Source organism: Sus scrofa, unplaced genomic scaffold, assembly GCF_000003025.6.
Source record: "Sus scrofa isolate TJ Tabasco breed Duroc unplaced genomic scaffold, Sscrofa11.1 Contig1518, whole genome shotgun sequence".
NCBI classification, from domain to species: Eukaryota; Metazoa; Chordata; class Mammalia; order Artiodactyla; family Suidae; genus Sus; species Sus scrofa.
Window position 1 is genome coordinate 8971 of NW_018084899.1, and position 23294 is coordinate 32264.

The 23294-nt window shown below is 37.1% G+C and overlaps 1 protein-coding gene and 1 pseudogene across 1 annotated transcript; both read right to left on the reverse strand.

The window, feature by feature from the left end:
• Window positions 1-312: 312 nt before the first annotated feature.
• Window positions 313-1329, reverse strand: LOC110258185 (olfactory receptor 4K14-like). The gene has a single exon (XM_021081361.1). The coding sequence runs from the start codon at window positions 1312-1314 to the stop codon at window positions 382-384; it is 933 nt and encodes a 310-aa protein (XP_020937020.1). The 5' UTR covers window positions 1315-1329; the 3' UTR covers window positions 313-381.
• Window positions 1330-20241: 18912 nt separating this feature from the next.
• LOC110258186 lies at window positions 20242-21229 on the reverse strand (annotated as a pseudogene).
• Window positions 21230-23294: the final 2065 nt, after the last annotated feature.

Consider the following 23294-nt stretch of genomic DNA (forward strand, 5'->3'; position numbering starts at 1 on the left):
ATGACAATGTTTCATGTGAATACTTACAAACAGCCCTTGCTGTGCTGGATGGAATATGACTAGGAAATAAAAATTCATTTTAAACATTTTTTCAGACAAAATAAGTTAGTAATGCAAATCTGGCTTAATAAAAAAGAAAAAACTGTAGAATTCACACAAAGTGTATGTGTAGGGCTAGTAAATATATATTGTTAGAGTAATTATATGACAGCATCATAAAATTATGTATATTTTGTAGGAATCAATAATTATTTCCTAATATAACAACACAGTACAAATTTTACTAATACAATGTCAGAATGAAATCTTTGAGTAGAATCATATTAAAGAATGATATCTTCTGAATGAATAAGAACATGTAGCTCTCTGCAGAACTGAAATTCAGTGAAAAGTCACATGTTGGTTTCTCAGTCTCTTCATAGCTATTTTCATGTCCTTATTTCTCAGTGTGTAGATAAGGGGGTTCAAGAGTGGAGTAAAAATTGTGTAAAACACAGAGAGGACCTTGTCCACAGAGAACCAACTAAAAGGCCACACATAAATGAAAATGCAGGGCCCAAAGAAGAGCGTGACTACCATGATATGTGCAGAGCAGGTTGAGAGTGCTTTGGATACCCCGCCAGCAGCCTGCTGTTGGACAGTGATGAGGATAACAGTGTAGGAGATCAGGAGGAGCAGAAAACAGCTCATTGACAGCAACCCACTGTCTGAGATCATAAGTACACCCAAGACATAGGTGTCCACACAGGCCAGCTTGATCACAAGAGGAAGGTCACAGAAGAAGCTGTCCACTTCATTGGGGCCACAGTAAGGTAAATTTACAGTAAAAGCTACTTGACTGATGGAGGGCACAAATCCAATGGCCCATGAAACTGATACCAGCCTGATACAAGTCTGCAGGTTCATCATGGTCATGTAATGCAAAGGTTTGCATATGGCCACATATCTGTCATATGCCATGGTAACAAGAAGTACCATCTCAGCCCCGCCAACAAAGTGCAAGAAAAAGATTTGGGCCATACATCCTCCAAAGGAGATGAGTTTTCGATCACTAAGGAAGTCCCTGATCATCTTGGGGGTGGCAAATGAGGCAAGCCATATGTCCAGGAAAGAGAGATTTCCCAGCAGGAAGTACATCGGGAAGGAGTACAAGCGGGGGTCAGAAATCACAGTGACCACAATGATGAGGTTACCCAGCACAAGAGCCACATAGATCCCAGAGAAGAAAATAAAGAATAAATTTTGGAGATGTTGTGAATTGCAGAGTCCATGTAATACAAATTCTGACACCAAGGAATAATTTTGCAGGTCCATTATCTCAGGTTTCAGATTTTGTTCTAAATCTATATAAAAGAGGGAGTTCCCGTCGTGGCGCAGTGGTTAACGAATCCGACTAAGAACCATGAGGTTGCAGGTTCGGTCCCTGCCCTTGCTCAGTGGGTTAACGATCCGGCGTTGCTGTGAGCTGTGGTGTAGGTTGCAGACACGGCTCGGATCCCGCGTTGCTGTGGCTCTGGCGCAGGCCGGTGGCTACAGCTCCGATTGGACCCCTAGCCTGGGAACCTCCATATGCTGCAGGAGCGGCCCAAGAAATAGCAACAATAACAACAACAACAACAACAACAAAAAAAGACAAAAGACAAAAAAAAAAATCTATATAAAAGAAAGAGATACAAGTGAAAGTTCCTAATAATTACTGAGCACATGAAAGTGATCAACTGTGATTTGAATATAATTTTTAATTTGTACAAGACAGTATAATATATAGAAGATCAAAACCTAGTCTATACCAATATGTATATTTCCCTTTTTCAGACTTCAATGTTTTCTTAGGGGCAGTTAAACATTCTGGAAGACTCCAGCATAGGTGAAATTTGTAGGAACATTTTTTTTTTCTCCCTTAGCTAGATTTTCTTCCCATGGAAAAATATAGAATCATTCAAGTATAGAGTGTGAACCAAAAATCTTTAGCATGACTGAAAATATAAAGATTTTCTCAGTAGTACTATGTTCTTTTAATCTGTGTTAATACCATTGCTCAATGGCAATTGTCTTTAAGAATCAAACCTAGGAATTGATACTAAAGCTTAAGTAAAAAAAAAAAAAAAAAAAGCCTTAGTCAATATAGATCTGTTGCATAGCACAGGGAACTCTGTTCAATGTTCTGTGAGAAACTATACGGGAATGGATATGTGTATATGTATGGCTGAATCACTTTGCTGCATGGAAGAAATTAACATAACATTGTAAATCGACTATACTTCAAGAAAATTAAATTTAAAAAATAGTGCCGACATGTAAAACAAGGCAATTGTATATATATTATCAGGTCCTCTCTTTCCATTTACTGACACAAACACAAAAACAAATTCTGTTAAAATGGTGTGATGGGTGGCCATATCTATGAACCTAAACACCAAACAACATGTTTTCTGAATCTGAGAAAAGTAGATTTCATCCCATGATGGCTAATTAAAAGGAAAAATATTCCTTTAAGCTAAAAAGTATGATCCAGGTATAAAACATATTTGGAACACTGTATAAATATAGCATAGCTGCCAGATTGTAAACTCAATTTGTATGTGTTGTTTAGTAATTTGGGGAGAGTGACATTATTGTGCTATATGTGAATTATGCAATGGCACTTATATTTTCTGGTAATGTCTTTAAGGAAAAATTGAGTTAAATAACAGCACAGATACATAGAATTTTAAAGTGTGAATCTATGCCATCAGGGAGAACAGCCCCTAGTCGTGGCCATGGGACCCTTTCCTAAACTGTGCTCTTCATCAACATCCTGGATAAGATAATATAACTATCAAGTCTATGGATAACAGAAATATGACAGAATTCACATAAAGTATTTCAAAAGGCTGGAAATTGGGCTATAATCAGCAAATTCCATATCTGAAGGGGAGAGAGAAAAGAGTGTAGACTGATACCACGCTAGCAGGAATTTAGACTAGTATTTTATTAATACACTTTATAATTTTAGCACAAAAAATGAAAAAAAACCCTTACGGTATAATTTGTTATAATGCTTATGATTAACTGAATGATAAGGAAGATCTGGTTCAAGAAATTCATATCTTATGCTCCAGTTGATACTCAAGCTCAAGCTACTGCTTCCCACAGAGCAATAGAGTTAGGGTTTCCCCCATGTCAAGCCTGCATGGAATCTTTTATTAGTGTACTCTATGAAGATATAATTTACCTACCATAAAATTTACTCATTTTATTTTATTTTATTTTATAATGATTTGTATTTTTTCCATTATAGCTGGTTTACAGTGTTCTGTCAATTCTCCACTGTACAGCAAGGTGACCCAGTCACACAAACTTACTCATTTTAAATGTAAAACTCAATTATTTTTAGTAAACTGATCTTCTTTTCTGATTTGCTCATTCACACACTCACTCTCTCAGACCATACCTGTATAAGACCAGCAGTTTCTCATCTTCACTTAAGTCAACATAGAAACCAATCAAAATGAAGGAAAATAAATCAAGTAACCGAAGGTTTATACAATTCTACTTATCTCACAATCTTTTATTATTACTTTTGTCATTTTTCCCTATTGGTTAGGTTTGGGATTAAAAAGCCAATGATCTAATTCTTTTGTAGATTTATTGTTTATAAACTATTTCTGAGAGCATATAGGATGAAATTTTTCAATGAAAGAGATATTTTTCAGGACCAGAGCATAAAGTCTTTGAAATAATTTTGGGAGGAGTCATATATGAGTGACTGGCAAATTAAATGTATTTCTGAGCTTCCAGAAGAAGTAGAGTGGGATGTATAGATCCCATTATTAATTTATCATGAGAAATAAACTGATGCCTCACTCTCCTCACTAAGTTACTATATAAACCTTTTTATAAAGGCATTCAACAGAGTTCTTCATGAAAAATTTTAAAAGCTGCAGAACTTTTGTATTAGATTTTACTATTGACCCTTTATAAAATTGAAAACTATAACATGAAATAATAATTTTGTAAGGTTTTGATAGAGAAATAAAGCAACATGTTCAACATCTTAACTATTTTAATGATGTGAATAGATACAAAAATAAAATTTTTAAATCTTTAGGAATTAATGGTTACTGTATCTGTTTTACTATATTCAAACAGAACCCATCTCTACAGACTTTCATCAGAAGAATAGGGACTCAAAATTCCTTTTGTCTCATTTTATTAAAAGACTTAATTGCTACACTTTGGCATTAGAGTGGTAGTATAAACCTGAAATTAAATGCCTATGTGGACAGAATGGCTATAAGTCACAATTCAGAAACTCTTCATAGTTTATTAGATTACTCTGACATCCGTCCTAGCTTATATATTACAGACTATAATGGCTGTACTTTTATTACTATTTTTCTCTTTATGGCCATGAAATATTTCACATGTAAACCTAAAACATAACTGTATTTAGTTCAGTGTTTTATAAAGATTAAGAAAATAAAAAGATGAAATAATCAAAAGGAAAACTCAGGGAAAAAACAACAAAATAAAAAAAAACTTTTAATGTCCCATTAAATCAAAGATGTTCCAAAATTAGATATTGGTGATAGGATACTAAAGTAAGTGGAATTAAATATAAGGGGTCTAATTTCAGAGAAATTTTTATGACTTGCAAAGGCTTTTTTTAAATGACTGTTGAATTTGTAATCAGGAAAAACATGAGGATGATTTTGTATGCCGACTAATGCTACTTAAAAACAAATACAACAATGAGAAATTTAATTTTAACTAAGTTAATATGATTCTCCAATGATTTAATATACAAAATAATAGATAACAAAAGTCTCCATTTGACCTGTTTTTAGACACACATTAACTGAATATACATCAATGGATTTTTACTAACCTGGAGTTAAAACACTCAGTGCTGACATTGTAGATCCCTTGATTTGAATTTCACATCTACTATACTTGAATGAAACTTTTAAAAACATGATATTTTTTATGCAAGTGAGGATTTAATTACCTCTTTTTCCTGGCTTCTAAAAAATAATTCAGGTAAAGTGTCACTTTAAGAAGGTAGAAAACTTTGGATTTGAGTATCCCTTGGACTTCAGTTATAAGTATCTGTACCTTCTCTCCCATCAAATTAAGAATCCCTAAAAGATGCGTCATTGTTGGCAGATTACCATTATTACCATAGGCTGGGGAATAAACCATTTTCTGGTGGAAATTTTCAGTAATGACTCATGTTCATTTGCCCAGTTGACAATGGAATAAAATTTTAAAGATTTGTCAGATTATATACACATAACTGCAATTATTTTAATAATTCAAGCAAAATAATAATATATCATTTTCTGGTTTAAAGAGTATAAGATGCACCTTCCTCTTCAGTAATTGAATTATCAAGTTACATTCTAAAAACATGCTGAAAATTTTGTATGTTACTTTGATGCATCTTTGATCAAGCATAACACTTTGGAGAAGGCTCCTTCCTACTAGGAGCATCAGATTTATGTAACACAAAATATTTGCTTTCCCAAAATCAGATTCATATGGTCATGTATAATGGCCTGGTGTGTGGGTTACTTTGCAGATCACTTAGTTATTATCCCACTTACTTCCCCAAATCATTTTAAGTTAATTCAAGCTCTTGCTAACGGTTGTATGATGATTAAAAGTATCTTAGAATGTTCTAATGAATGACAATCACGTTTACAACTATCCACATGACATTGAATTCCATGTTAAATGTATACATTAAATCAAATTTATAATAGATTTTCCTGCCAAGGCAGCATCTGCATGTAGTAAAAAGACTCAAGTTCCAAACTGTCATTAGATTGTGGTTGGCTAAAAGCAATGACAAAAGCTTTCTAAGTTTCTGATTCTCTACTTAAAACACAGAGACCATAATTGCTAAAGACTGTAGAAGTAGGCTACATACATCAATGTCATTTGCTTCTGAAATGCACCCATTATGTAGGTTCAGATATATAATGCGAAGCCAAGAATTACAGAGAAGTTTGCGACAACCGACAAAAGTGAATATTTGATTTGGAGGTAGGAAGGAGTTACCAAACCTGATGATTAATTTTAAGTGTTTACCTGGAGGGTGTTTTGGATGAGACTGACATTTAAATTGGTAAACTTTGAGAAAAGCAGATTGTAACTGGACAAGGGGTCTGTGGGGCTGACATCCAGCATGTGCTCTACCCACCCAGTGAACCATATACCCTGGCAGGCCTGGGTCTGCCAAAATGGAATCGCTTTTTATTCTAACACACACACAGTTCCAGAGCTGCTGTTAGACTTGACTTGACGACTAAGGCCTAACATCCCTTTAATACAGAGAATAAATATTTACAAATCAGTAAGAAATGATAACTTGAAGAGAATAAGGAACAAAGAATATAAGAAAAATTTTCTTTAAATGATGAGAATAATAGGCCAATGGACATCATCAAATCTTACTTTAATAAACATCAAACATGAAAATTAATGTAAACCTTCATTCATATACCAAATATAGAGTAAATATAGCAAATTCTTGGTTAGTTATGATGAAAACAGATAATGCAATAATAAAATAGCAATACAGATACCTTTTAAAATTGTACTTCACAAAATCAAATACCTCGGAATACACCTGACCAAGGAGGTAAAGGACTTATATGCCAAGAACTATAAAATTTTAATTAAAGAAATCAAAGAAGATGTAAGGAAATGGAAAGATATTCCATGTTCCTGGATTGGGAAAATCAATATTGTAAAAATGGCCATACTACCCAAAGCAATCTACAGATTCAATGCAATCCCTATCAAATGACCCATGACATTTTTCACAGAACTAGAACAAACAATCCAAACATTTATATGGAACAACAAAAGACCCAGAATCGCCAAAGCAATCCTGAGAAACAAAAACCAAGCAGGAGGCATAACTCTCCCAGACTTCAAGAAATACTACAAAGCCACAGGCATCAAAACAGTGTGGTACTGGTATCAAAACAGACAGACAGACCAATGGAACAGAATAGAGAATCCGGAAATAAACCCTGACACCTATGGTCAATTAATCTTTGACAAGGGAGGCAAGAACATAAAATGGGAAAAGGAAAGTCTATTCAGCAAGCATTGCTGGGAAACCTGGACAGCTGCATGCAAAGCAATGAAACTAGAACACACCCTCACACCATGCACAAAAATAAACTCAAAATGGCTGAAAGACTTCAATATACGACAGGACACCATCAAACTCCTAGAAGAAAACATAGGCAAAACACTCTCTGACATCAACATCATGAATATTTTCTCAAGTCAGTCTCCCAAAGCAATAGATACTAGAGCAAAAATAAACCCATGGGACCTCATCAAACTGAAAAGCTTTGGCACAGCAAAGGAAACCAAAAAGAAAACCAAAAGACAACTTACAGAATGGGAGAAAATAGTTTCAAATGATGCAACCGACAAGGGCTTAATCTCTAGAATATATAAGCAACTTATACAACTCAACAGCAAAAAAAACCAATCAATCAATGGAAAAATGGGCAAAAGACCTGACTAGACATTTCTCCAAAGAAGATATACAGATGGCCAACAAACACATGAGAAAATGCTCAACATCCCTGATTATAAGAGAAATGGAAATCAAAACTACCATGAGATACCACCTCACACCAGTCAGAATGGCCATCATTAATAAATCCACAAATAACAAGTGCTGGAGGGGGTGTGGAGAAAAGGGAACCCTCCTGCACTGCTGGTGGGAATGGAAACTGGTACAGCCACTCTGGAGAACACTTTGGAGAGACCTTAGAAATCTATACATAGAACTTCCATATGACCCCGCAATCCCACTCTTGGGCATCTATCCAGACAAAGCTCTACTTAAAAGAGACACATGCACCCGCATGTTCATTGCAGCACTATTCACAATAGCCAGGACACGGAAACAACCCAAATGTCCATCGACAGAGGATTGTATTCGGAAGAAGTGGTATATTTACACAATGGAATACTACTCAGCCATAAAAGCGAATGACATAATGCCATTTGCAGCAACATGGATGGAACTAGAGAATCTCATCCTGAGTGAAATGAGCCAGAAAGACAAAGACAAATACCATATGACATCACTTATAACTGGAATCTAATATCCAGCACAAATGAACATCTCCTCAGAAAAGAAAATCATGGACTTGGAGAAGAGACTTGTGGTTGCCTGATGGGAGGGGGAGGGAGTGGGAGGGATCAGGAGCTTGGGCTTATCAGACACAACTTAGAATAGATTTACAAGGAGATCCTGCTGAATAGCATTGAGAACTATGTCTAGATACTCATGTTGCAACAGAAGAAAGGGTGGGGGAAAAAACTGTAACTGCAATGTATACATGTAAGGATAACCTGACCCCCTTGCTGTACAGTGGGAAAAAAAAAAAAAAAAAAAAAAAAAAGCAATACAAATTTAAATAAATATGGCATCTATTGAATGTTTATGTCAGCACTATGCTGATTTTTTCAAATTATTTTCATAAAAGTCTAATGAAAAGTCTAAGAGAAACACCATCATTACTGCTTTACAAACGAGGAGACTGAGGCCTAATGTGTTAAGACAAATGAATTTTTCAGTAGCAGAGCTGGTGTTCTAACTCAGGCATTTGGACTCCAGAGTTCATATTCTTAAACTGCAGAATGCTGTCTCTCTCAGGGTTAGAAAAAAGTCAGTACAACTTTCAGCTAGACACTTTGGAAATATAGAAAAGGACCCTTTGAAAAAAGGCTAACAGGTTAAGGAACATAGGGATGCCAGATGTGGGGTGGCAGGTTGGGCTGCATACAGGATATTAAAAATCAGCCAGCACATTGACTTCTCTTCTGAGTGAAGTAGCAAGTAAGTGGTGAGTTTTGAGTAGAGGAGTGACAATAATATCATGCTTCAGATCAGATCTAACTGCTGTGATGTAAAAGCAAGAATGGAAGCTAGGAGGCCAGGTAAGTAACAATTTTCCTAAATCAGGCCAGCTGTAATGATGGCTCACATAGGAAAGTTATACTAGAAGTGAGAGGAAGTAGTCAAACTCTATGTGTCTTTTGAAATGAGAGCAAATAGAATTTCCTGAAGGTTATTATAGATTGTAACTATAATGGAGGAGTCAGACATGATTCCAAATATTGTAATCTAAGAAACTAGAAGAATAAATTTACTGCTAAATAAGATTGTGAAAGCTGTATTTATAGACAGTTTGGGAGGGAGATTAAGAGGGTAATTGTGAACATATTAACTTTGAAATGCTAACTTTGAATCAAAATGAGGAGGTTGAATAGTCTCTTGAATATGTAAGTCTGGAGTTCTGAAGTCTGAACTACATATGTAAATTTGGAGATTTTCACAGTGTAGCATATTTTGTCAATACCTAGCTCTTCTCAGTAGTTACCATTTATTTACAAGTTATCATGAGTCCAAAGGGCAGGCACTTGCCACTCTTCATCAATAGCTCTCTTTGGATAAATTTGCTCTACCTACACATCAAGGAAGGGAGGGTCAGGGAATCGATGCCCCTGAAAGCAATCTCTAACTAGTTCCAATAAATACCCCGGTTCCATCTCTCCAAAGACTAAGTAATTTCTAGACACATGTTCTGAACTGTCTTCCAGAACTCCATGGTAGGATTAAGCTCCAGTTGCCTACAATGGCTGATTGCCAGATGACGTACTCTCACTGGCTTCTATTTCTCCTTCGCCTCACTTCCTCACTCTAGGAGGAAATAACCCCCTTTTAATTTTTTTTTTTTTGCTAGACTCACCTCCCCCTAGTAAAACTATATATACTCATACACATAGGATCATGTGTCTCTGAGATACAAATCCTGACTGAGAGATTTCTGGATAAATGCAAAACAGGACAATTACTACTAGAAGTAGTGCCCCCTTTTATTTAACTTAAAGTATAGTTGATTTACAGTGTTTCTTTAATTTCTGTTATGCAGCAAAGTGACCCAATCACACACAGTTCCCTCTTAAAGAGCAACTTCTCAGAAGGGAATTTTGAAATTGAATCACTCACAGTCCCAAAGGCAACAGGCCCCATTGGTGGTGGTGAGATGAGGATAACCTCTGGAATACTGTAGTATCAAAATCACTAGGACTCTCACCTCTGATTATTTAAGTTGGGCTAGAGGTAGAAGATTATTAAATAATTCTAGAATTAGAGAGATAAAGGACCACAATACTCTGAAAGAACTAGGGAGTGGCTGATTGTTTTGAACTAGTATCAAAGTGATGACAGGGGAGTTCCCATTGTGGCGCAGTGGTTAACGAATCCGACTAGGAACCATGAGGTTGCAGGTTCGATCCCTGGCCTTGCTCAGTGGGTTAACGATCTGGCATTGCCATGAGCTGTGGTGTGGGTTGCAGACACGTCTTGGATCCCACGTTGCTGTGGCTCTGGCGTAGGCCGGTGGCTGCAGCTCCGATTTGACCCCTAGCCTGGGAACCTCCATATGCCACAGGAGCAGCCCTAGAAAAGACAAAAAAAAAAAAAAAAAAGTGATGACAGAGGAAATTAATAGGCTCAGATTAGCCATTTATCATTTCGGCGAAAAATAGTTGGCACCGTGACAGAATATAAAGAGATCCCCATAGTGTACGGTCATGGGGAAGGCTGGGATTAAAATTAGGACAAATATCAATTGTGAAAATAGCATAGTTATAAATAAGGCCTAATTTACAGCTGTGGCAATAATTTGATAATGAAGTCATGACTCTGGAAGAGGAAACATTAGGACCTAGTATCTAATATGAGAATATCTGGAAGCATACATTTGAAAACCTTTAATTCCCATGATCCTTTGAACATCTGGGCCAGCAAAAGAGCCTTCCTCCTTTTTTTCTGGAAGACAGCAACCGCACTTTGCCTGGAGAAAATGCAAAAGCCCAAATGGCTGTGTATGTCTGGCAAGACAATATTGTTCACCTCATGATTTGCCCTGCTTCACCTCACTACTTGTAGACAAATTACTAAGATGTAGTCACATAATATTAAGAAAAGAGGAGTGCTGAGCCTGCTCTGAAATGAAAGGAAAAAATTCACCAAAGGAGCTTTATGAGCTGGTTAATATGCAGTGGTAGAAATCAAGAGGGCACGCTTATGAATGGATATTGAGGGTTTGGACATTGTGTGGGGGTGAAATGCAGTCTAAACAAGAGAGAATTAATCAATGTGGATGCACTTTCCTATTATTTAGGATTTTATACTTGGAAATCTGGGGAAAATGATGGTCCAGAATAAATGAGGTAATATTCTAGAACTGCCTTGATCTATTATTAATGAAGAGGTCAAAGACAGAGTTTGGCACAATCAAGTGGGTTTAGTTTATAATACCAGTGAGCCCATCAGCTGACAATGTTCTAGAAGAGGGACCAGAGTATTTCACTAAAGATTTAAATAATGGACTTAATCCCTTCATATATTTTATTTCTAGTTGTGCCTTTTCTTTCCTTTTTATTACTCAGTTAATTTTTATTACATTTATAGTTGTACAATGATCATCACAACCCAATTTTACAGCATTTCCATCCCAGACCCCCAGCACATCCCCAACCCTAACCTGTCTCATTTGGAAGCCATAAGTTTTTCAATGTCTGTGGGTCAATATCTGTTCTGCAAAGAAGTCCATTGTGTCCTTTTTTTAGATTCCACATGTCAGTGATAGCAGTTGATGTTGGTGTCCCAGTGTCTGAATGCTTCACTTAGCATGATAATTTCTAGGTCCATCCATGCTGCTAAAAATGCTGGTATTTCATTCCTTTTATTGGCTGAGTAATATTCCATTATGCATATGTACCACATCTTCTTGATCCACTCCTCTGTCAATGGACATTTAGGTTGTTTCCATGTCTTAGCTATTGTATATAGTGCTGCAATGAACACTGGAATCCATGCATCTTTTTGAGTCATGGTCTTCTTTGGATAGATGCCCAGGAATGGGATTGCTGGATCTAGTGGTAGTTCTATTTTTAATTTTCTGAGGAATCTCCATACTGTTTTCCACAGTGGTTGCACAAATATACATTCCCACCAACAGTGGAATAGGGTTCCTTTTTCTCCACACCCTCTCAAGCACTTATTGTTTGTTGACTTTTTGATGATGGCCATTCTGGCTGCCGTAAGGTGGTACATCATTGTGGTTTTGATTTCTCTGATAATTAGCAATGTTGAAGATCTTTTCATGTGTTTTTTGGCTATCCATAAGTCTTCTTTGGAGAATTGTCTGTTTAGGTCTTCTGCCCATTTTTTGATGGGGTTGTTTGCTGTTTTGGTATTGAGTGGTAGGAGGTGTTTATAAATTTTGGAGATTAATCCCTTGTCAGTTGATTCACTTGCGAAGATTTTCTCCCATTCTGTGGGTTGTCTTTTCATTTTGGTTAGGGTTTCCTTGGCTGTGCAGAAACATTTAAGTCCCATTTATTTATTTTTATATATTTTTTGTCTTTTTGCTATTTCTTTGGGCTGCTCCCGCGGCATATGGAGGTTCCCAGGCTAGGGGTCAAATCGGAGCTGTAGCCACCGGCCTATGCCAGAGCCACAGCAACGCGGGATCCGAGCCACGTCTGCAACCTACACCACAGCTCACAGCAACGCCGGATCATTAACCCACTGAGCAAGGGCAGGGACCGAACCCCCAACCTCATGGTTCCTAGTGGGATTCATTAACCACTGCGCCACGACGGGAACTCCATAAGTCCCATTTATTTATTTTTGTTTTTACTGTCATTACTCTCAGAGGTGGATCTGAGAAGATATTGCTGTTGTTTATGTCAGAGAGTGTTTGGCCTATGTTTTCCTCTAAGGGTTTTATAGCATCTGGTCTTATACTATAGGTCTTTAATCTATTTTGAGTTTATTTTTGTGTATGGTGTTAGGAAGAGTTCTAATTTCATTCTTTTACATGTGGCTGTCCAATTTTCCCAGCACCTTAATGAAAGGGCTGTCATTTTTCCATTGTATATTCTTGACTCCTTTGTCATAGATTAGTTGGCTGTAGGAGCGTGGGTTGAATTCTGGGCTTTCTATCCTGTTCCCCTGATCTATGTTTCTGTCTTTGTGCCAGTACCATATGGTTTTGATGACTATAGCTTTGTAGCATAGTCTTAAGTCAGGGAGCCTGATTCCTCCAGCTCCGTTTTTCTTTCTCAGGATGGCTCTAGCTATTCTGGGTCTTTTGTGCTTCCAAACAAACTTTAAAATATTGTGTTCAAGTTCTGTGAAAAATGTTCTTGGTAATTTGATAGGGATTGCACTGAATCTGTAGATTGCCTTTGGTAGTATAGTCATTTTGATAATATCAATTCTTTTAATCCAAGAGCATGGTATGTCTTTCCATCTGTTGGTGTCATCTTTGATTTCTTTCATCAGCATCTTATAGTTTTCAGAGTACAGGTCTTTTGTCTCTTTAGGTAAGTTTAAAACTATCACTGTCTGCAGACGACATGATACTATACCTAGCAAATCCTAAAGACTCTACCAGAAAAGTGTTAGAGCTCATCAATGAATTTGGCAACGTCACAGGGTACAAAATTAATACACAGAACTTGACTACATTTCTATATACTAACAACAAAAGATCAGAGAAATTAGGCAAACAATCCCATTTACCATTGCATCAGATGAATAAAATACTTAGGAATAAATCTACCTAAAGAGAAAAAAGACCTACTATTGTCTTTTTCCCTTGAAGAAGATCCTTTATCATTTCTGGTAAGGCCTATTTAGTGGTAATGAACTGCTTTGGTTTTGCCTTGTCTGGGAAACTCTTGATCTCTTCAATTCTGAATGATAATCTTGAGGATAGAGTATTTTAGGTTGTTAATTTTTTTCCTTCAGCACATTAAATATATCCCTTCTGGACCATAAGTTCCTGATGAAAAATTAGCTGATGGTCTTATGGGGTTAGTCTTTTGTGATTTAGTTGTTTTTCTCCTCCTGCGTTTAAGATTATTTTGTCAACTGTCCTCAGGAAACATTTCTAAGACTACTCTTTGAAGACTTTTACTGCTTCTTCTGTCATGAAACTTTTTTCTCAAAACTCTTTACAGTTGATCTCCATGACTTAAAAAAAAAAGCTACCCTAGCCTATAAAATAAATTCTTTGGCCAAATCTGTATGTGCTCTAAGTTACTAAAGAACACTAACACTTTTCATACAGCAGCTACTTCCTTAATGCTCACTTGTCTTTTCTACCTCTGCTGCTTTCTTTAGGATTCCCAGGCTTCCATGCACACTCTGGTTATCTGACTACTGCAGGCCATACATGCTTATATCAGAAATATGATCTCATATTTCTAAAGATTAAAAGAAAATAAAACCTCTAACAGTGTCTGTTAAATTATAGTATTAGTAAACATGTGTTTCGGTGGAAATGTCTAAGCAATAGTTTCAAAATCAGGGATCATATTTTGTCAAACCTACTCTATTACATAACACAATAATGACTAGTGCAACCTAGATACTTACTAAACATTTTTTGAAAATGGCATTTATTTCAGTGCATAGTGCAACAATTGTTCTTGATGTGCATATAGTTCTTGATATACATAGATACGTACAGGTAAAAAGAGATCAATATATATAACACGGACATATAAATTGGGATTTCTATAGGTAACCTGCAACTATTCTGGTTACCAAAGTATAATTTTTGCTATAAGCATCTCTCTTCTATTTTTTTCTCCCTTCTTCTAATCCACTGTCACTATTGTCTTCTTAAATATATTAACTGACCATTTCATTGCCACACTAAACTGGAAAAGGTTAAGACATAATTGATTCCCCTTAAATCTTTAAATTTTCATCATGTGATTATGTTATTAATTGATTAAAACAAATCTTTCCTGAGAACCTATTATATGTCAGAGACTGTGCAATAATCCAGTGGGAATAAAAATAAATGACACATCATCCCAAGTCTCAAGGGGTAATTTGATAGTGGTATTTAACAAAAAAAATGCAATAAAAAGTTAAGCTTTTAATGATAATGCCGTGAAGCATGGAGAGTGGGTACAAATAAAAGAGGGTGTTAATTCTAAACTAAGAGGTCAGGTTTAGAAAATATCATTGAGGACATAGAATCAACTGCTCAACTTCTTAAAAACTGCTATACATTGAGTGTTTAACATTAGCTACAGGCTATGCCAGTGTGAGATTGATGGAGTCAGTGAAGTCAGTGAAAGACTTTAATGAAGAGGAATTTTCTCTAGTGTGACTGATAACAAATTCACTCAAATATTAGTATTTAATTAATGTTCTCTCATCAACACTACGTGGTTTCAATATTTCTTTTATGGATGAGTCTTGCTAAGAACAAACAACATTCACATCAACTTGTTACACACTAAGAAAACTTATTTTGTTTATTAATGTATTGAGCAATCATTTAATTCCTACTCTATGGCAGATTTTTCTAGATATTATGATTGATCAGTGTTTTAGTTGGGGTAATTTCAAAAAGTTTAGTGTTTTAGCTTGGAGTTATTTCTATAAAGACATTTTTGCTCTACTACTTTGTATATCTGCACTAGGTGTTCTCTGAGGACAAATATTGAGATGAGTAATTTTTTTTAATAATGAAAAGGACCCCAAACCCCACAATGAAATTAGAAATGAGCTGCCTTAGTGCATGCCGAGCTCTCATTTCAGTGGAGAGTTCCTTTTTCCTCAGATGGCAGAGCCAGAGTGCTGCACCCAGATGTTGTCTCCGCCTACAGCATGCACTTCCTATTGATTCCTTCTTGCAGCCACCCACAACGGAGAATCCTAGCTTTGTGATTAAACATGGGAGTCCTAGATCAGCTCTGCTCCTGATTTGCTGGTTATTTTTTGGACGTTGCTTAACCTCCCTGTGTCTCATCTTAGGTGTGCCAGATGCTGGTCTAGGTGCTGGTGACATAGACAGGGTCCTCATCCAGACCATGATCAATGGTGTGACTGCTTGGGGGAACTTTCAGGCAGAGTTGAGAGCACAGTGGAGCTGAGTGAAGAGAAGGCCATCAGAGACTGAGTTCTCAGAAGAGGTGACAGCTCAGAGAGCCACTGCTGAATGTCCTCCCAAGGGAAAGTAGAGGCAGGTAGTGGAGCAGACTTCCTGCCTCTCAGACCCTCCTCTGCCCTAGCTCTCCTCCACATTGGCCTCTCTCATTTAGACTGAACCAAAAGCCTTCCTGGGGAGGGCTGATACAGAAGGGGACTCCCCAGGCCAGTCCCCAAGAGGACATCTTAAAATCTTCCCAGGGGCTAGCTGGTGGCTGAACTGGGACTGGCACCTGGTCAGGCTTGCTGTTGCACAGGGGAAAGGGGGTGCCTTAAGGCTTAGTGATAAGTCCATCCACATGGACCTTAAGGGACAGCTGCCGCTTTCTGAGAACCGGTGAGGGAGGAAGAGGAACTGCTTGGTAGTAGTGTGTGCATAAACTTAATTTCATTAAACAATGCCAAAATTCTCTCCAAAGTGGTTTTCCCTCCCACTAACACTACTCGATACTCCATCAATTCACATCATTCAACATTAGATTCTTATTGTTAATTTGAAGGTGCAAATTTTTATTTAGCTTATTTTTTTTCCCTTGTACAAGAAGTCAGTTTTGTTGGTCATATTAATTTCCTAGGGCTACCCTAACAAATTACCACAAGCATCATGGCTTCTAACAACAGAAATATATTGTCCCATATCCTGGAGGCTCCTGCCTCATAACAGAGGCAGTGGTCTGAAGTCAAGGTGTCAGCAGGGCCATGTTCCCTCCGAAGGCTCCAAGGAAGGATCCTGCCCTGACTTCTCCAGCTTCTGGCAGCCTGAGATGTACCTGGGCTTGTGGCTGCATAACTCCAATTTCTCCTTACCTGTGTCTTCACATGGCTCTTGTCTGATATCTGTGTGTCCTTTTCTCTTTCCTTTGGGCACTCTCATTGGTTTTGGGGACCACTCTAATCTAGTATGATCTCATTTAGATCCTTATCTTAATTACATCTTCAAGTACTGTATTTCCAAGTAAGGTCACATTCTGAAATTCCAGATGGACATGAATTTGTCGGGATGCTATTCTACCCACTACACTTCTTTTAAATTTCTATGGCTAAAATTATAAATTCTTTGCTGTTTTGTGTTTAGCTTTTTATAATAACACTATATGTAAATTTCATCATATTTATCATATGTAGTTGTTTCCAAAACTCCAATACATGTGAGCAGGTGAGTCTTAAGAGTTGTAGTGTTCTATATCACTTTTCCCCACATTCAGCATCTATTTATTACTTCCCAACAGCATCTGTAAATACTGGACATAAAAGTATTCTGCTTAATTCTGATTTCCAAGGTGGCTTAGCTTGCTCCACAAAGGTCCCAGAGAGGCCTGCTGGTTCCTCAGGGTCCACACCTCTGCTACAGTAAACATGGGCCTTATCAGGCTTGCAGCTGAGTGGATGGCTAATCTTTTTTTTTTTTTTTTTTTTTTGCCTTTTTGTCTTTTTTTCCTTTTTAGGCTGCACCCATGGCATATGGAGGTTCCCAGGCTAGAGTTCCAATCAGAGCTGTAGCCGCTGGCTTACGCCATAGCCACAGCAACGCTGTATCCTTAACCCACTGAGCGAGGTCAAGGATCGAACCACAACCTCATGGTTCCTAGTCAGATTCTTTTCCACTGTGCCATGACAGGAACTCCACTAATCTCTATCTTGAGCCTTCTATAACTGCATCCCTCCTTGAGAAACTTATTGGAGAAAGTATTCAATTCTTTCATTGGAAGAACATATCACTTTTTGTTGTGAATGTATAAAAGCAATAAATTACATTATTTGTCCATGGACTCAGATTCCCTCTGTTATGATTTAAACTCTTTCTGGATTTGGGAAGTGTGGTTTCCAAAATTTGAGTAACACTGTTAGAAGCAGCATAAGAATGATAAAGAAGTGCATAGCTTCAAAAAACAGATTGAGTTTGTATCTCACTTTTTTTTTTTACTTGCTAGATGTGGAAACTTAGGTAAAATTATAAAGCCCCTTTTCCTCAGTTCACTTACACAATAAGAATGGGGATTAAAAACAGCAACTAGCTAACAACACTGAGATACTCAAAGACTTTACTAGACAAGCTAGTTATTTACTTAATTTCATACAATTTTATCAATTTTCCAAAATCTTTATTTTGAATACAGGCAGAAGAATTGCTTTCCAACACTCTTGAGTAGCCTCAATTCTTTTTGAGACATAGCAACCTATCTGACCAGTTATGAACAAAATATAATCATTTGGGAGAACAATTCTGAACAAAGGGTTATGATCTTGCAAATTAAGATAATGACATGTATTGCATGTATTTAATGCCTCCTGAAATTTGGAAGGCTCATCCATGCTTTCAGCGGCCTTAAAGACTTAGCTTTTTAAATCTATGGTAGGAAAAATCATAAACAATTATTTTGACATTAGAAAATTTCTTGTTACCTGCCTGCCTTGCTTTTTTCAGAATAGTTTAATTCCTAGTGGTGACTTACAGTTTGTGATGTCCACTGGAATTCTGGACTCAGCTGATAGGTACTAGAGTAAGGAAAGCTCTTAAAATAATGTTAAAATTTGTCTGTGAAGATGGATATTTTAATAATAAGCTTGACTGCCTCTTTAGAAGGCATGGGATTTAGGACAACATCTAGATTGCCTTTTGAGGAAATCAGAAAGCCCATTATTGTAAATTCTCCATATCCTTGTGGCATATGGAGGTTCCCAGGCTAGGGGTCGAATTGGAGCTGAGACCCGAGCTGAGTCTGCAACCTACACCACAGGTCAGCTCACGGCAATGCCAGATCCCTAACCCACTAAGTGAGGCCATGGATTGAACCTGTGTTCTCATGGATACTAGTCAGATTCGTTAACCTCTGAGCCACGATGGGAAGTCCCATAAATTCTCCTTTCTAATTCCTGGTTTCTTATTTAAACTAGGAAAGAAACACAGGAGACTGCAGTCACTAGGTGGCATGCAAGCTCCTTGTAAACTTGTTTCAGTTTTTGCTAGGAGTTATAACTTTCAATTTATGTATGTATGTATGTGTGTATGTATTTTTACTTGATTTAAAATGTTCTGTCAGTTTCTTCTGTATAGCAAAGTGATCCAGTTATACACATATTCATTCTTTTTCTCACATTATGCTCCATCATGTTCATCAAGAGTGACTGGATATAGTAATCTGTGCTATGCAATAGATTCTCATTGCTTATCCTCTCGAATGGATACAGTAGTTTGCATCTACTAACTCCAAACTCCCAGTGCATCCCATTCCCTCCCCAACCCTTGGCAACCACAAATCTGTTCTCTATGTCTATGAGTTGGTTTCTTTTCTGTAGATAGAATCATTTGTGCATATATTAGATCCCAGATATAAGTGATATCATATGGTATTTGTCTTTCTCTTTCTGACTTCACTTAGTATGTGAATGTCTAGTTCCATCCATTTTGCTGAAAATGGCATTATTTTGTTCTTTTTATGGCTGAGTTGTATTCCTTTGTGTTTATGTACCACTTCTTTTTAATCCATTCATCTGCTGATGGACATTTAGGTTGTTTCTATGTCTTGGCTATTGTGAATAGTGCTGCAATGGGGTGAATGTATTTTTTTCAATGAAATTTTTGATCTGGATGTATGCCCAGGAGTGGGACTGATGGATCATATGGTAGTTCTACATCTACTTTTCTAAGGTGCCTCCATACTGTTTTCCATAGTGGTGGTACCAATTTACATTTCCACCAACAGTGTAGGAAGGTTCCCTTTTCTCCACACCTTCTCCAGCATTTGTTACTAGTAGACTTATTAATGATAGCCATTCTGATGGGTGGGAGGTGGTATTTTACAGCGGTTTTGATTTGCATTTCTCTAGCAATTAGTGATGTTGAACACTTTTTCACATGTCTGTTGGCCATCCATATGTCTTCTTTGGAAATATCTATTCAAGTCCTCTGCCCATTTTTCAATCGGGTTTTTGGTTTTTTTGCTATTGAGTTATATGAGTTCTTTGCATATTTTGGAGATTAAGCCCTTGTAGGTTGCAACTATTTTCTTACATTTTTAGGTTGTCTCTTTGGTTTTTTTTTTTTTTTTTGATGGATTCCTTTGTTGTGCAAAAGCTTCTGAGTTTGATTAGGTTCCACTGGTTGCCTTATTTTATTTTATTTTTTTATATAATGATTTTTTTCCATTATAGCTGGTTTACAGTGTTCTGTCAATTTGGTGACCCAGTTATACATACATGTGTACATTCCTTATCTTCTTAGTAGCTGCTTTTACCTCTTGATTCCTTAGTGTATAAATAATAGGATTTAAGAGAGGTGTGAAAATTGTATAAAATATAGAAAGAATCTTATCTACAGAGTATCTGCTGAAGGACCATACATAAATAAAGACACAAGGGGCAAAGAAGAGAGTCACAACTGTGATGTGAGCTGAGAGATGGAGAAGGCCTTAGAGGAGCCACTAGCAGTGCGGTGCCTAACAGAGTAAATGATTACTGTGTAGGAGACAAGCAAGAGGAGGAAGCAGACTAGGGACAGGAGGCCACTTCTGCAATGACCAGTAGCTGTAGCATGTAGGTGTCTTTGCACGCAAGCTTGATGACCAGGGGAAGGTCACAGAAAAAGCTGTCCACAACATTGGGGCCACAGAAGGGCAATTTCAACATTAAAGCCATTTGACTAGATGAGTGCACAAATCCAGCTGCATAGGAAGATAACAATAGGCTAGTGAGCACTCGTGGGCTCATGATAGTCATGTAATGGAGAGGTTTGCATATGGCAACATATCTGTCTATTGCCATGGCTACAAGCAACATCATCTCACTCCCGCCGAGGAGGTGCATGAAGAACATCTGAGAATAACATCCCCACCAGGAGATGGTCTTCTGTTCTCAGAGGAAATCTGCAATCATCTTAGGGGTAGCAAAAGAAGCCAAGATCATATCAATAAAGGAGAGACTGATAAGCAGAAAATACATTGGTGTGTGAAGGTGTGAATCAAAAGTTACAGTAACCAAGATGAGGAGGTTTCCTAACACAATCCCTACATAGACCAAGAGAATCCCAGAAAGAACAAAATCTGAAGATTCTGAGATTTGGAAAGTCCCAACAACATGAATTCAGATACCTCTGAATGGTTTGTCTTTTCCATGTTGTCAACTTACCATGATGTTAACTTAATTCCATAATAATCAAAATGAGTGAGAATAAGGAGGAAGAAAATTGTTTTTACAGAAAGGCTTGTTTGTGTTCTGTCCACTTTTGCTATTCAGACAGGATATTGAACTTACAAGCACCCTCTACTTTTGGGAAATTTTGTTGGTCAATGATTTCCTGAATGGCCCAGAGAATTATACAAAATAGTAGAATTCAGAAAATACATTCTGAAAGACAAAAATAAAAATAGTACATGAAACCACAATTGTGTAAGTTGTGAACTTGGAATCAGAAGACTTCAATACAACACCTAGCTGAACTACTCACTGGACATCACAGGATGAATAACTTTCCTTTTTCTTTCTTTTTGTTTTTTTAGGACCACAGCTGTGGAATATGGAAGTTCCCAGATTAGGAGTCAAACTGGAGCTGTAGTCACCCACCTACACCACAGCCATGCTGGATCCGAACCACATCTGCAACCTACACCACAGCTCAGGGCAATGCCAGATCTTTAAACCACTGAGCAAGGCCAGAGATCGAACCTGCAATCTCGTGGATACTAGTCGGGTTCATTACCACTAAGCCACAATGGCAACTCCTTAAGTAACTTTCCTTTTGATGGTTAAATTTCCTCCTCATTAAAATTAAAAAAAAAAATTGGACTACATGATATTGGATGCCTCTTTGTGTGATAAAGACTTCCATCAATAAAATAATCACAGTCGGTTTTATATTCACAGAATAATATTGAGTTTTTTAACCTGGAAATTATAATTGTAGAAAATACATCCTGGATTCTCAAGCATCATATTTTGAAATAGACTCTTAAAAAATATGAATTAAAACATAAATCAAGTCTCAAATGTAAGCTTTTAGGTTCTAAGAAATGTACCTTTATTCTTCTACACTCCAGTTCCTCACAGCTCACTAGTTAACTAGTTTATATTGGTAAAAGAAAACATGGAAACAACCCAAATATCCACCGACAGATGATTGTATTGGGAAGATGTGGTATATATACACAATGGAGTACTACTCAGCCATAAAAAGAACAAAATAATGCCATTTGCAGCAACATGGATGCAAGTAGAGACTCTCATACTGAGTGAAGTAAGTCAGAAAGAGAGACAAATACCATATGTTATCACTTATATCTGGAATTTAATATATGGCACAAACAAAGCTTTCTACAGAAAAAAAAATCATGGACTTGGAGTAAGACTTGTGGTTACCAAGGGGGAGGGAGTGGGATGGCTTGGGAGCTTGGGGTTAATAGATGCAGACTATTTCCTTTGGATTGGATGAGCAATGAGATTCCTGCTGTGTAGCACTGGGAACTATGCCTAGTCACTTATGATGGAGCATGATAATGTGAGAAAAAAGAATGTATACATATATGTGTAACTGGGTCACCCTGCTATACCCTAGAAAAAAATAATGTATTCAGGAAATAAAAATAAATTAATGAAATTAAATTAAAAAAAGAAATATAATTCTCTCAGTATAATCATCTAATGTATGAGGTAAATTTGTCACCAGCCTTTACTTATTGTAAAGCTGATTTTACCGGCTTTGCCTTTTTAAAAATAACTTTCATCATTAATAGCTTCTAAATTATCTAAATTTTTACAAGTTCCTGCTATGGCACAGTGGGTAAAAAGTCTGACTATAGCTTCTTGGGTTGGTGCAGAGGTGCAGGTTCCATCCCCAGTCCAGTGCAGTGGGTTAAAGGTTCATAGTTGCCACAGCTGCAGTGTAGCTCTCAGCTGTGGCTTGCATTCAATCCCTGGCCCGGGTACTTCCATATGTCACAGGTGTGGCCATAAAAAATTAAAAATAAACAAATAAATTTTTATAAGCTTCTTCAGTAAATAAAGTTTATTCTTCTTTTTTTTCCCCATTATTACCACAGAGAAAGTACTTTCATGTGAAGGTACCTTATGTGAATCCCAGAAATAGCCTTGCATCTCCTTTTCCTATATCCCATCAATTCCCTGCAATTACTCTCCCAAACATTCAAAACAGAAAGAAGCATCATAATGCTGTATATTCCATTTCTTTAAGACAACTCTACAAGCACATTTTCCAGTTGTATTTTCCCCTATATAAATACATCTTTTG

What these genes read in the sequence shown, in the direction of transcription:
- LOC110258185 (XM_021081361.1), bottom strand. Translation starts at nt 1,314, where the DNA reads ATGGACCTGCAAAATTATTCCTTGGTGTCAGAATTTGTATTACATGGA.